Source organism: Cyprinodon variegatus, unplaced genomic scaffold (genome assembly GCF_000732505.1).
Source record: "Cyprinodon variegatus isolate N-32 unplaced genomic scaffold, C_variegatus-1.0 Scaffold12, whole genome shotgun sequence".
NCBI lineage: Eukaryota > Metazoa > Chordata > Actinopteri > Cyprinodontiformes > Cyprinodontidae > Cyprinodon > Cyprinodon variegatus.
The window spans coordinates 920,340-932,712 of NW_015150465.1; the positions used below are offsets into that span (position 1 = coordinate 920,340).

Genomic DNA, 12,373 nt, shown 5'->3' on the forward strand with positions numbered 1-12,373 from the left:
GAATTCTGACTTTTTTTCTGGAACTCTGACTTTTTTTTCTCAGAACTCTGACTTTTTTCTCAGAATTCTGACTTTTTTTTTCTCAGAGTTCTGACTTTTTTCCCATATTAAACTGAAATAAAATTGAAAAATCTGTTAACTGTTTTTTATTATTACAGTCGCCCTAATCCTCTTCCGTAGAGATCAGTGGCCAAAGCCTGCAACACATGTTTCAGCGCGGCGCCAGGCAAAGAAAGCGGCGGGTGTGTCTTGCGCCATGGATCCCAAAGGGAAAAAAGGAAGATACCTGTAGAGAACAGGGGATTCAAAGAAGAACTGACAAAATCATTAGCTTTCATTATCAATGTGGAAGGTTTGTCTGCATTTTTGTTTTGGTACGAGAATTTTTCAAATAATAAAAATAGTAATTTGGAAAGGCATTTCCAGGGACGGCTAAATATGCAGCCGATCACAAAGTTGGGAGTGAGAGAAAAAATGCGATTGTAGAACTTCTGGATAAATTAAAAGAGAGCAAAGATAGATTTAAGAAGTGGATTGCATCTCCAAACTCCACTACTGCTGCTAGTTTTTTATTTCAAGCATAATACAGCGTTATTTAGCCGTATTGAAATAATGTAAAATCTGGGGTACAAACTTCTGTTCTTCTGACTCCTGGTCGGTAGGTGGCAGTAAATGTTACGTTGCTTTGCAAATCACCAGTAAAACTCCAAACAAACTGCTTCTTCTTCTTCTACTCTACCTACTCGGTTTGTTTCCCCCGATATGAGGCTAAGAACTACAGACAACCGGATGTTTTTCTGGGTTTTATGGATATAAGAATTGTAGACGAGTAAATAAGAGAATGTCAATGAAAGTAGCAGCCGACGTGGAGACGGAAATGGCTGCTATCGTTTTGAGGGATCACGACTATGGTTGCCGCGGTCCCTCCACAGGTCAGTACGGGGCCGCCGGCGTTGTCCAGGCTACCGTTACCGCAAGGGAGTATAGTGATGAAAGTTGTTGGGGACACTATGGTGGAGACCCGTGGACTTACATTAGGCGAATTTTCCAAAAATGAGCACAAACGCTAATTTTTTATAGAATGCTTTCCTATTTTTGAGAACACAAGACCACAACCCACTGATATTTATAGATGTTAGAGAGATGCCTAAGAGCAAATTCCAATGCCAAAATTAATTTATCATGCATCCCTAGAAGTACAATTTCAATTCCATCCAGAAAAAAAAATGGATATGCTGCATTTTATATATAGCATAGCATATTTTTTTTTTTTCTTGTAAACTTTCTGGTAAACTTGGAGATATATTTTATTGCATTTTGCATATCCCAGTAAATCTGTTTCACCCCTAAATCTGCAGCTCTCCCTGCTTCTCTCTGTTTAAAAAGATGTATTAACCTAATTGCAAGTAAAAGTTCAGATGGTTTTTATGTGGTTTTGCTGCTTTAGTTTTGAAACCATACAAGTTTTATATTTCATTTGTTTTTTATAAGTAGAACGGCTGTGATTCATGTACTGTAACTTAAAACATGCTAGCCTAGAAATGTGTCTGAATGGGTGAAAATTATTTCCACATTGAACCACTATGCATTTCATAATGTATGGCATAATTCTGACCAGAATGTATTTAGACTGCCATATTTAACAAAGTTCATGTTATTCAGGTGCGAGGAAGGAGGAGATTCCTCAATATTTGTTATACTGAAAACATTAGTAAGATATGCAACCTATTAGATAATGCATGTTTAAAAATATTACTTAGTGGCAAAGGAAAAAAAAACATTGATCTGTCTTGTCATAGTGAAAATCTGATCACCTTATTGTAATTTGGAATCGGTTGAAAGTGTTTGTTTTTGATTTCTTGTGCCTGGACCTTTAGTGGGGTACTTGAATGGCTCCCATGGGATGTTGTTTATTTTAAAATCCAAAACTCGACAGGTACGGGAGGGAGGCTGTTACCATTTGATAGCCACAGTAGCTCTATTTGCTCCAAAATTGGGTAACTAAGGCAACCCAGAAATGATGGCACAGACCTGAGGTTTGAATTTTTAATCATTCTAAGCCCCAGGATCACCTAACTTCTCCAGGAAGCATCGATTTCCCCAAAAATTGTGATTATTTTTAGCTAATATTGCGATTTTACTTAGATTTTCTGTTAAACCAACCCCAAGCTTGCAGATGTTTCCCCCCAGGCTCTCAGCTTTATAAATCTTTTTTTCCCAGAGTCCATTGGTTCAGACTTTTACTAGGATGATAGAACCTGAAAGTTTTCTAAATAAACCAATGATTTGCACTTCCAGTGGTTAATAGCTTAACAAACCTCTCAAACACATAATTCTGTATCAAACCAATTTGTGAATTGGCCAGCAGTAATTCTTTAACCTATTTCCCTGAATGCAAAATTGAGCAGATCTTGTTTTGATTTCCTCTTGGACATCGATGACTTTAAACACATCACATGATCATGTTTTTTTTGTGTGTTTAGGTGAACTTGATGGGGCAGTGGAGAGACTACAGCAAATACAGAAGAGCGTATCAAATCTTGCCCTAACTGGACCTCTGTGTGAGAGATGGTGTATGTCTGAAGATGACTTCAGATATTTCACCAGGTTTCCATCCAAAGAAATATTCTTTCATTTTTGGGCTTCTGTGGAACCGTCTGCATCGATGAACGTTTACTGGTCCAAAGCAAAGAGGGCTGGATGTCTTCCAGAAGTGGTGGAGCAGGAGTTAACATGCCCGCATGAACTTCCACTCATCGACGAGTTTTTTATGTTCTGCCTCTACCTTTCTGTTGGCCTTAAAGAGCAAATTCTGTCAGGGATGTTTAGGATCCATTACTCGAGAGTGATTCAGATCATCGTCACCTGGTCCAACTACTTGTATCTTGTCCTGGGGTCAGTACAGATCTGGATGACGAGAGCGCAGGTCCGTCAGATGATGCCTCTGAAAAAACAGCAGCTCTCCCTCTGCACAAGGGTTATAATAGACTGCTCTGAGCTCAGATGTGAGATTGGAGAATTGAAAATGTCTGCCGACACTTTGTCATGTGAGATGAATTGCACCACGTTTAAAGCTTTGGTGGGTGTGGCTCCCTGTGGTTTGATCAGCTTCGTGTCAGAATTATTCCCCGATGCAATCTCCAATGACGACATGACGAGGCGATGTGGGATTTTGAACTTACTCGAGCCGGGTGATGAAGTTATAGCAGGCAAAGACTTTTGCAGTGAGGATCTGTTTAAAAATGTTGGGGCAAGGCTGGTCAGATTCCCACTGAGCTCTGAGGATGAATGTAACTGGACCCAGGGTAGAGCCCAGGATGTCGCCAGGTTCTACGCTCTTGTAAGGTGCATCATTAGAAGGATAAAGGAGTACCAGCTTCTGAACTTGACGATTCCTCATACTTTAGCAGGATCAGTGAACCAGATCTGGACCTGCTGTTGCTTGATGGCTAATTATCATGTTCGTTTTGATCCAAACGGAGAAGAAACGTCTACTTTTCCAATCTGCTATTGAGGCCAGCATGCAATTCATTTTTTTATTTTTTATCTTCTGCCGCTCATACTGTGTGTTTTTTACATTTTAACAGGTGTGAATAAATAGGTTATTTTTTCAAAGAAAGATTTCTTTGTAAAATATTTTTGGTTGGCTTTACTTCTCCCATTGCCAGCTCGGTTCGGAGCAGAAAATGACATCTTTCCGAGATCTTTCTCTTTATTTTGATTGTTCATCTATCAGCCAATTAATTTGTTTGTCCATGTCCTTGGATGGTTTTTACTACAGATAATAAAATTGTTGCCATTTTTCAAACTGTTTTGTCCTAATATTTATTCCTGCCTTTTTTTGGAGTGGGTTCATCAACTGCTCAGAAATGAGAGGTTTAGTGTCTCTCCTCTTGTGTGGTGCGATCTCGCAGGATAACAGGAGCAATTTCTGTTCTAAAGTCGTATGAATGGAGCTTTAGATGAATCTGAATAGAATAAAATTATATTTTTTACATTTATAAGGAAAAAAATTGGTGAAGAACTTAAGGTAACTTCTATAAAATCATTGTAATGGTGCTAATCACTTATTGGATCCCAGCCTGTTATATGAGTAATGGAAATGAAATGACAGCTAGCAAAGTAAAACATTTGATATACAACCCTGTCCCCACTCCTGAGAGAGAACACCTATTAAACGCATGCGAGAGCGTGCACGAGCCCATTTCTCCTTGTGCACTCACTGTTTAAATGTTGCTGTTTATTTCACTCATATTAGCTTATTTGTCAAGAAGATTTGCAGTTTTTCCACTATGTCAGACTCACCACCGGTAAGTGAAAATGGGGACGAGCATGTAGGACCGCCTTACATAAACATATTACCAGAATGATTGACAATAAGGACGACTACTTATTTTGATGATCCACCCGGAAAAAGAACATCCTCCACTATACCTTTAAGGGGAAAACTGAGCTGTTTAACAGAAAGCAACAGAAAATTGGAGATATGAGACAAACATGAGGAAAAGGATCATTATCTTCAGACTCTGGCAACTTAAATACATATTAATTTTATTGAAACCAGAAAATGTGACTGGAGGAGATGAAGCATGGAACATATTTTTACATTGTCAGAACTGTCAGCCAATTAAATCCTGTTTAAAGTGAATATAAAACCAGACCTATTAGGGAAAAAAAATATATATTTTTAACCACAGTCGGTCCACAAGTCTCACCTCTTGGTGGTTTAACTGCATTGCTGAATAATTTGCCCGCTAGTTCAATGAATAAGGAAAAGTCTCATTAGATCTGATCAACCGGGTTTTATGTCATGTTTTGTGGAGACCTTTCCATATTCCTGCACCGATATAACCATAGTTTCTCATCCAAGAAATATATGGAGAAACGAGAATGTTTTATACAAAACAAATCCCCATATTTGAATAATTGGGTGGAGAAAAATATTATCTTGGTACTACAAGTCTTAAACAGCAATGGCCAACTGATGTCTTAACCAGAAATTCTAACTAATTATCAATTCACACCTGAATAAAATGTAATATTCTGGGCTTCTATTGATATTTCATCTAAGGAAGTTTGGACAGTCCCTAAAAGATGTTTAATAAGATGTTTTTTTTCTAAAATTATCCATAAGTTTTATCCTGTTAACCACTTCATGACAAAAAAAATCTAAGAGGGACATTGATGTATAGGTTTTTTTTTTTTTTGTAGTTCTCATGTAAAAACGATTCAGCTCCTCTTTTGGATTTGCTCTTACTCCAGGGACATCTGGACGAGCCTCTGTGGCTTCATGCTTTAAAATGGAAAAGTAATCTATCTACTATTGTTGATCTACTTATTATCTTGCCCAGATTCTACATCCACAAATACAAGTACATTTAGCAGAAGCCCAACTTCACTCAGCTCTATCATCAAACTCTCTTAATAAAAAAGGCTGGAAGACTCTGATGGAAAAAAAAAGTTACTAAAGACTTTCAAAGTTTGTATAGAATATCGTTTATTCACAACTATATAGCAATGCATGGTTTTTTTTTTTATTATAAACTTAATATGTACACTTCCTTGAATACAAAAAAGGAAGAGTTATCGTACTAATGTGTTCCACCTTAGGTATGGTTACATAATATATGGAGCTGCAGCTAGATCAAAATTACACAAAGCAGGTAGACTACAGTACAGGGCTTCACATGTGTATAAAAAGGCAACAAAACAACTCACTAGTGCTTTACTAATCATGACTTACCTAGAATTTATGAACTAGATAGAACTAAAAGGTAGTTAAAAAGAAAATATAACATCAAAACTAAACTGTTAGTCAAAACCCCTGAGAAATGGATTTGGGTGGAAATATAAGCAACCTGGCTAAAATACGTGGATTATAAAAGGAACTAACCCATTATAATCCAATCAGTGCCATTCCTCCTGAGACAAAAGGGAACCACTGATTTCTATGTATTCACTGGATTGTTGATAGCGCGTTTGTAGCACAGGGTGGAGTGAAGTCACTGGCCGCCATATTTGTACTCCCTAGTTAGACAGCTTGGAAGTTAAACAATACATGTGCGGCTACTGCATCGAACAATGATTTTCCAATTTTCTTTCATATAGATAAATTAATCACTTTGAAACACATGCGCTGTTTCATAGCATCAGTAGTTTACTGTAATTTATAATAAAAACAAATAGGCACATCACATTGCATGGTCAGTATGAAGTCTATAAATTATGTTAAATAACATATTTTACAAATCCATTATAACAGTATTTGTGTGTTAATGGAGCATAATAATACTGTAGTCAGATATTAAGAATATTACACACCCCCATACACACACATGACTTGGTGATGTGCCAGATGTGCTAAATTGAGGATGTACATGTAATATAAATTTATTGATGTATTGAAAGGCATTTTTATGGAGCTGAAAATTGGGAGTGAGAATGGGGAGTACCAAGATGGAGGCAGGTGACTTCAGTTTTTTTCAACAATCCAGTCAATAAATCTTTGTCTTTGAAATGAAGAACACTTGTAAGCTACAATAAGAAGGGGTAAAGAAAAAAAAAGAAAAAACCCACTACTTTTACCCTAAGACTTTCACAAATGATTTTATATTCACAATAGGGTATGTGGGGGAAAGGAATTTATTTACATACCATAGTTTCAGATATGTTTATCCAAGTGATTATCAGATCAGTTACAGTCTTCACAGCAGAAATGGTGGCAGTAATAATAAGCTTAGGAAAGATGTTAGACCAAGTGGGTGGTGGTATGGACTGACTCAAAAGTAGTTACAGAGAGTATTCAGCCTGCAGGAGACAAAAGAACTCCAACCACTTTATATAGTTTATCTAGGGTTGTATGTATCTATGTTCAGCAAACAAAGGAGTAAAATGCAACAACACTGCAGATAAATTGGACATAATTATAACTATTCTGATTGGAAAAGGGACAGGTAAATCTATTATCACAAGTAAAATTAAACTGAAATGCTGCAAACAAAAAGGAATCAAGATAAAGGAGGAAGATGTGTACATTAAATGAAAAAATGTGTATTAATAAGGAATTTTAGTGAGAGAAATAGAAAGAGGAAGTACCAATAGTGATACTACGAGTAGGACATATCACATATCATAAATGACTGGACTGAAAAGCAATGATAAATGTGAGGGATGTGCAGAAGAAGGAAATGTGGAAAAATTTTTCGTAAACTGTGAAATAGAGTAAATTAGAGAAAGAGAGAAGAAAGGAGGAAAATAACAAATTATGGAAGAAATACTAGTAAAGTAATGGGGAAAAATCTGTATAATTAGGAAAGCATTAGTTATTTAACACCAAAGAGAAATTGTTTGGTGGAAGCTATTGTAATTACACATTAATTTTATTTTTTGGTTAGTTTTTTTGTGGGAGAATTTATATATGGCGTCCAGATCCAGACTCCATTCCAGTAGATGGCGGTAATGCACATCAATAAGTTGCTTGCCAACTGCCATAAAAAAAGAAAAAGAAGTAATTACACGCCAATGTACAGTAGGTGGCGATATTCACCACTAAGCTGTTGGCAATCCGCCATAATAAGAAAGAAGAAGACATTCCCATACCGCCGCTATATAACTGTTTGACTTTAGCTCGCATGTTGTTCTGATTGCAGTGGGTCAGAGTGGTTGGAATTGTTTTAAGATGCTGATTTTGTCAAACAGGATAAAGTTTTGCTCGCTGGCGTTTACCGCCGCGCGCCTTTACAGCAGCGGCCCCGCAGCGGCTAATAAAAACCCGAAGGTTTACTTTGACATTGCTGCGGATAACGAGCCTCTGGGCAGAGTGACGTTTGAGGTAGGTGCTTCCAGCAGCTGAGGGTTATTATTTACTTTCAGATTGTCACTGTCATTTGGTTTGATAAAAAATTTGTATTTTATTTTTATTTTTAAAGCTCAACGCAGATGTTGTGCCAAAAACAGCAGGTATGAAATTTATTTTAAAATTTTTTTAAAAGCATGCATAGATTTGTCACATATAATGGTATCTAATGGTAAAGTCAAATAAAGAAAACTCCAGTGACTGACAGTTAAAGTTTCCTGCAGAAAACTTCAGAGCGCTTTGTACAGGACAACATGGCTTTGGTTACAAGGGCTCCAGCTTCCACAGGGTCATCCCTCAGTTTATGTGCCAGGTAGGCCTGTTCTTCTCTTTATCTCCCTGTTATATGCAGTGTTTAGTTGCTCAGCTTTCTTTGTGCCTGTTCTCAGGGTGGAGACTTCACCAACCACAATGGAACCGGTGGGAAGTCCATTTATGGGTTGAGATTTCCTGATGAGAACTTCCAGTTGAAGCACACTGGGCCTGGTAAAAACTTCTCTTCTGGAAAAATATTTTACCATTATTTGACAGTTTTCAAAGTCAGGAATTGCAAATTAATATCAATGGGATCTTTGTATGGAACTGAAGAGGATAACTTACTTTCCCCATTATTTTGTAAAATGATTATGAGGAAAAATAAGAACTTGGGGACAAAAAATCCCTCTAACTTCTTAGAATTTCCCCTTATTGCTGAAACAGGAAGCTATAACATGGCTGGAGTGTCTCTAAAAGGATACGTAGTGGTTGTGTAATGCATAAAAAGGCTGCAGAAAGAGCAGATTCATCACAAAGAGTTAAAATCGTCCCTCCGCCTCCAGGCGCAAAGTTAGTCCAACCAGATTTTCTTAAACCTTTTCCGTCAGCAGCGTGCTCTTGGAAGCGTCTGGCGTGTTACATCTTGAGCTCAACAATTTACCCGTATTTCTGAAGAAAAACACAAGTTTGTGCATGCAGGCACCTGATGTTTTTTGTACAGATTGGAAAATCATAAGCCTCCCTGGATATTCTAGAGCTCTGCTTTATACAAAAACAGCAGAAAAGTGGTTTTGTTATCTTGCAGTGGTTGGGTTTAAATGACAAGTGCTTGAAAATTGTATTGTAGTTTAAGTTTTATGTTTGAAATTAGGCAGTATAACCATAAAAATATTTAAAATTGCACATCCTAGAATTATTTTGTAATATCTAAGGATTGTTTTAACAGGTTCAGTTTGAAGAAATAAAAAAATGCATTGACCAAAATCTGCTAAACTATAGTCTTGAGACAGATTTCATTGGAGTAAACTGCTATATTAGAGCGAGTAAGGGGAGCATTTTAACATTTAAGATTTGATGGTTAAAAAATACACCTTGTTTTGGGCTTAGTATCAACAAATGCAAAGGTAGTGGATTTCACTAAATGTCCATTTTAATTAGGACAAATGTTTTCTTTTGCAATATAATTGCAATTTAACAAAAGTTAAATTTGAAATCACAGCCACACTTAATGAAAACAACAGTTGATCTCATCCCAGCCTTTAGGCGGAAGTAATGCTCTTAAAGTGGGTTTGCTGCCAAACAGAAACCAAAAGAAAGTTACAGGTAGAGCAGACATCCGTGCACGCCAGTAGAAGCACGTATTCATGCAGCACAAATAATAAATTCATGCATAAATGTACTCTAGACAAGCAAGTTTTCAAAATGATGAAAAAACCAAACCCTGGAAGGAAACATCTAAATTATTGTGGTTAGCCCAAAGGTAAGCCAAAATAAAATCTCAATATTGGTGGACAAAAAGAATTGATTTTTTGTGTGAAAATCCCTCATCTCTGATCTTAATTACCCTCAACAGCTAATCGTTACTAACGATTCAATGCAAACAATGAAACAAATACTATATTTTCATATAAAGCTTTTTTTCTAATGGAAATTTTCCTTCCACTTTCCAATAATATGCGTGATTTCAACATTCCACAAGCATATAGTTTCTTCACTGTTGAGTGTCAACAGTTTTCTGAGCACTACGGATGTAAATCGATGGTTTCACCGCGATGTTGTATGGATTTGATTTCAAAACGATATTTCCCCTATAATACACAATTTGTCTTTAATTTGATGTTTCATCAGTTTGTACTTCTGTGATCGATATGATGCGTCTAACACAATCACTTTCATCTACATCACAGCTCGGGCATTTTTATTTAGAAACCACATTCTGCTTAATGATTAAGGGTTGAACAGATCAGTTGTTTACTTTCTTCCCTGAAAGGCAATATCCTAAACATGGTCATGTTTATTTTTGTCCAGCAGGTGGCAGCTCTCTACAAATGGTTTCAGATCTTTGGCATCTTAAAACAAGTTTCTTCTTTAGTGTTATCTGTCAGATTATAGCCGATTTAAACAAAACCTTGCTTTAATAGAATAATCTACTTTTTTGTTTAGCCTTCATCACAATATTTACTCTTTCTGTGTTTTTAGGTATTTTGTCCATGGCCAATGCTGGACCCAACACCAATGGATCCCAGTTCTTCATTTGTACTGCAAAAACAGAGTGGTAAGTACAGGACAGTTTGACTTTTATTTTTATTTTTTTTTTTTATTGTGGGCACTTAAAGTTGATTTCATTTTTGGTAATAGATCAATAAAGATCTGAGAATTGGAGAACATCATACACATCATCTTTATCTTTTCTTACGACTTTAGAACCGGCAATTTTTAAAATGCTGATGTGCAGACACCTTTTAACTTTCCATGGAAATTATGTTTTCTGGTTTGATCCTTTTAGTTGATTATAAATCATTTCTCTATTTTATTATTTGTTTATTGCTTTCACTGCCTTTACAAAACTAAAAATCTAGATTGTGCTGAAAATTGCATAAGAACAGTTGGGATTCAACCCAGATATAAACTTGAATATCTGAACCAAATTCCTTTCCTAAAACATGTCCCACTTTTTTTTTTCTTTTTTTTTCCACAAAACCTTTCCAAAATTTTGATGAAAAACCAGTCATGATGGTTATATTTTTAGTTATATTAACTGTCGAAGCAGTACAAGGACAGTCCTTTATTCTATTGAAGAATTTACACCTCACATATCTTTTAAAGGCCCACTGTGTAACTTTTGGCCACTAGGGGGGCGCAATAGCTGTAACTGCAAGTATGTTGCTTCTACTACAAAAATAACAAAGATATATGACTGTATACTAGGAGCAAAGTGTAACCAATCTAATAATAAAGTTGAGAAAAGAGAATCGGTTTTATATCAGGCTTCTTCTTTAAGCCTGCACCAACGAACAAACTCTATTCCAAGAACAACTCTTATTTTTCTTCCTCCAAGATCCTTTTCACGATTCCTCTTTTTAGCCTCCTTAGAAGGTTTAAACCTTTTCCTTGCCTCAGCAATGACCAGAAGTCGAGCAGACCGAAAATTATTAGAGCAAAAGCCTTTAGCTCCATGACTTTATAAGGTCCTGTGGCCATAAAGCGATGCACTCTCTCAGGTCACATGACCTGGCCAACCACAGTGTGTCTCTTCCAACTTACATAGTCAATATTTCAAGAGGGGAGCCTCGCTCATAGCATTGATGGTGTCAAGCGCTATATATTGGCCTGAGGACCCATTAAAAATGACACATATGCGTCAGCTCTTTAGGTGACAAAGTCATTGGTGTGCCTTTAAGCCTGATATCTGACTAACCTTTAAATGATTCAAGAGAATTTTCTGAACATAAAAGCAAAATTTTGGCTTAAATGGACATTTTCTGCAGAGACAGGTGATCGTCCACGGCTCTCTATTCAAGGTGTTAAAACAGAGCTCTTCTTCACCCAGGCTCGACGGCAAGCATGTTGTCTTTGGCAGCGTAAAGGAGGGGATGGACGTGGTGAAGAAAGTGGAATCCTATGGTTCCCGGTCTGGGCGCACCTCCAAGAGGATCACAATCACAGACTGTGGAGAGCTTGATTAGACTCCTATGTGCACAGTGGGTTCTGTCAGAGTGGCATCTCCTGCTGTAATCTTAACAGAAGAGTCCTTTCTTTATTCACAGTGCAAAGAGCTACCTCGCTGTGGTAAATATGGATCACTGGATCTCTCATTTTCATATGGTGGTACTTGAATGCTGTCGGCTCCTATTTTGGGGCCTCTGAAGTCCTTTAAATGGGAACTTGTGAAGAGTCGTCAATTAAAGATTTCATACATTGGTTTGAAAAAAAGAAAAGCATATTTTTGTCCATGTGATCATCATTGATTAAAAAAGATCCCCCACAGCACAAGAAAAAAAAGGGCCCAAAAAACACCGCTTTATATCAAAAAGACAAAGTTACCTGATTTCATGTTTTCTGGAAAATTGTTCCTTGAAATGTCACTCATTGCTTATCAGTGAATATACAGCAATCATTAATTAATTTTCTATGCATTAATGGTGAAGGCTTGATAAATGCTATAATATAATTTTGTTACTGTAGCAAACAGAAGATTAAAATGTTTTTTCCTATTTTAAACAGTGGGTACGATAAATTGCCATCATTCCTATTATAATAAAT

At 36.8% G+C, this 12,373-nt stretch overlaps 2 protein-coding genes across 2 annotated transcripts; both read left to right on the plus strand.

Annotated features, from left to right (window-relative positions):
- Nucleotides 1-729: 729 nt before the first annotated feature.
- On the plus strand, nt 730-3,792 carry LOC107089280. Its single transcript, XM_015381982.1, has 2 exons — nt 730-932; nt 2,484-3,792. Exons 1-2 carry the CDS (start codon nt 842-844, stop codon nt 3,512-3,514), a joined length of 1,122 nt encoding a protein of 373 aa, XP_015237468.1. The 5' UTR covers nt 730-841; the 3' UTR covers nt 3,515-3,792.
- Nucleotides 3,793-7,580: 3,788 nt separating this feature from the next.
- Nucleotides 7,581-12,083, plus strand: LOC107089276 (peptidyl-prolyl cis-trans isomerase A-like). Its single transcript, XM_015381970.1, has 6 exons — nt 7,581-7,831; nt 7,929-7,959; nt 8,080-8,168; nt 8,245-8,341; nt 10,310-10,385; nt 11,661-12,083. The coding sequence occupies exons 1-6, from the start codon at nt 7,679-7,681 to the stop codon at nt 11,794-11,796; spliced, it is 582 nt and encodes a 193-aa protein (XP_015237456.1). The 5' UTR covers nt 7,581-7,678; the 3' UTR covers nt 11,797-12,083.
- Nucleotides 12,084-12,373: the final 290 nt, after the last annotated feature.

What these genes read in the sequence shown, in the direction of transcription:
- LOC107089280 (XM_015381982.1), top strand. Translation starts at nt 842, where the DNA reads ATGTCAATGAAAGTAGCAGCCGACGTGGAGACGGAAATGGCTGCTATC. An exon ending in TTGCCGCGGTCCCTCCACAG is followed by an intron (nt 933 to 2,483) that starts GTCAGTACGGGG and finishes TTGTGTGTTTAG; the next exon opens with GTGAACTTGATGGGGCAGTG.
- LOC107089276 (XM_015381970.1), top strand. Translation starts at nt 7,679, where the DNA reads ATGCTGATTTTGTCAAACAGGATAAAGTTTTGCTCGCTGGCGTTTACC. An exon ending in TGTTGTGCCAAAAACAGCAG is followed by an intron (nt 7,960 to 8,079) that starts GTATGAAATTTA and finishes AGTTTCCTGCAG; the next exon opens with AAAACTTCAGAGCGCTTTGT. An exon ending in TCCCTCAGTTTATGTGCCAG is followed by an intron (nt 8,169 to 8,244) that starts GTAGGCCTGTTC and finishes GCCTGTTCTCAG; the next exon opens with GGTGGAGACTTCACCAACCA.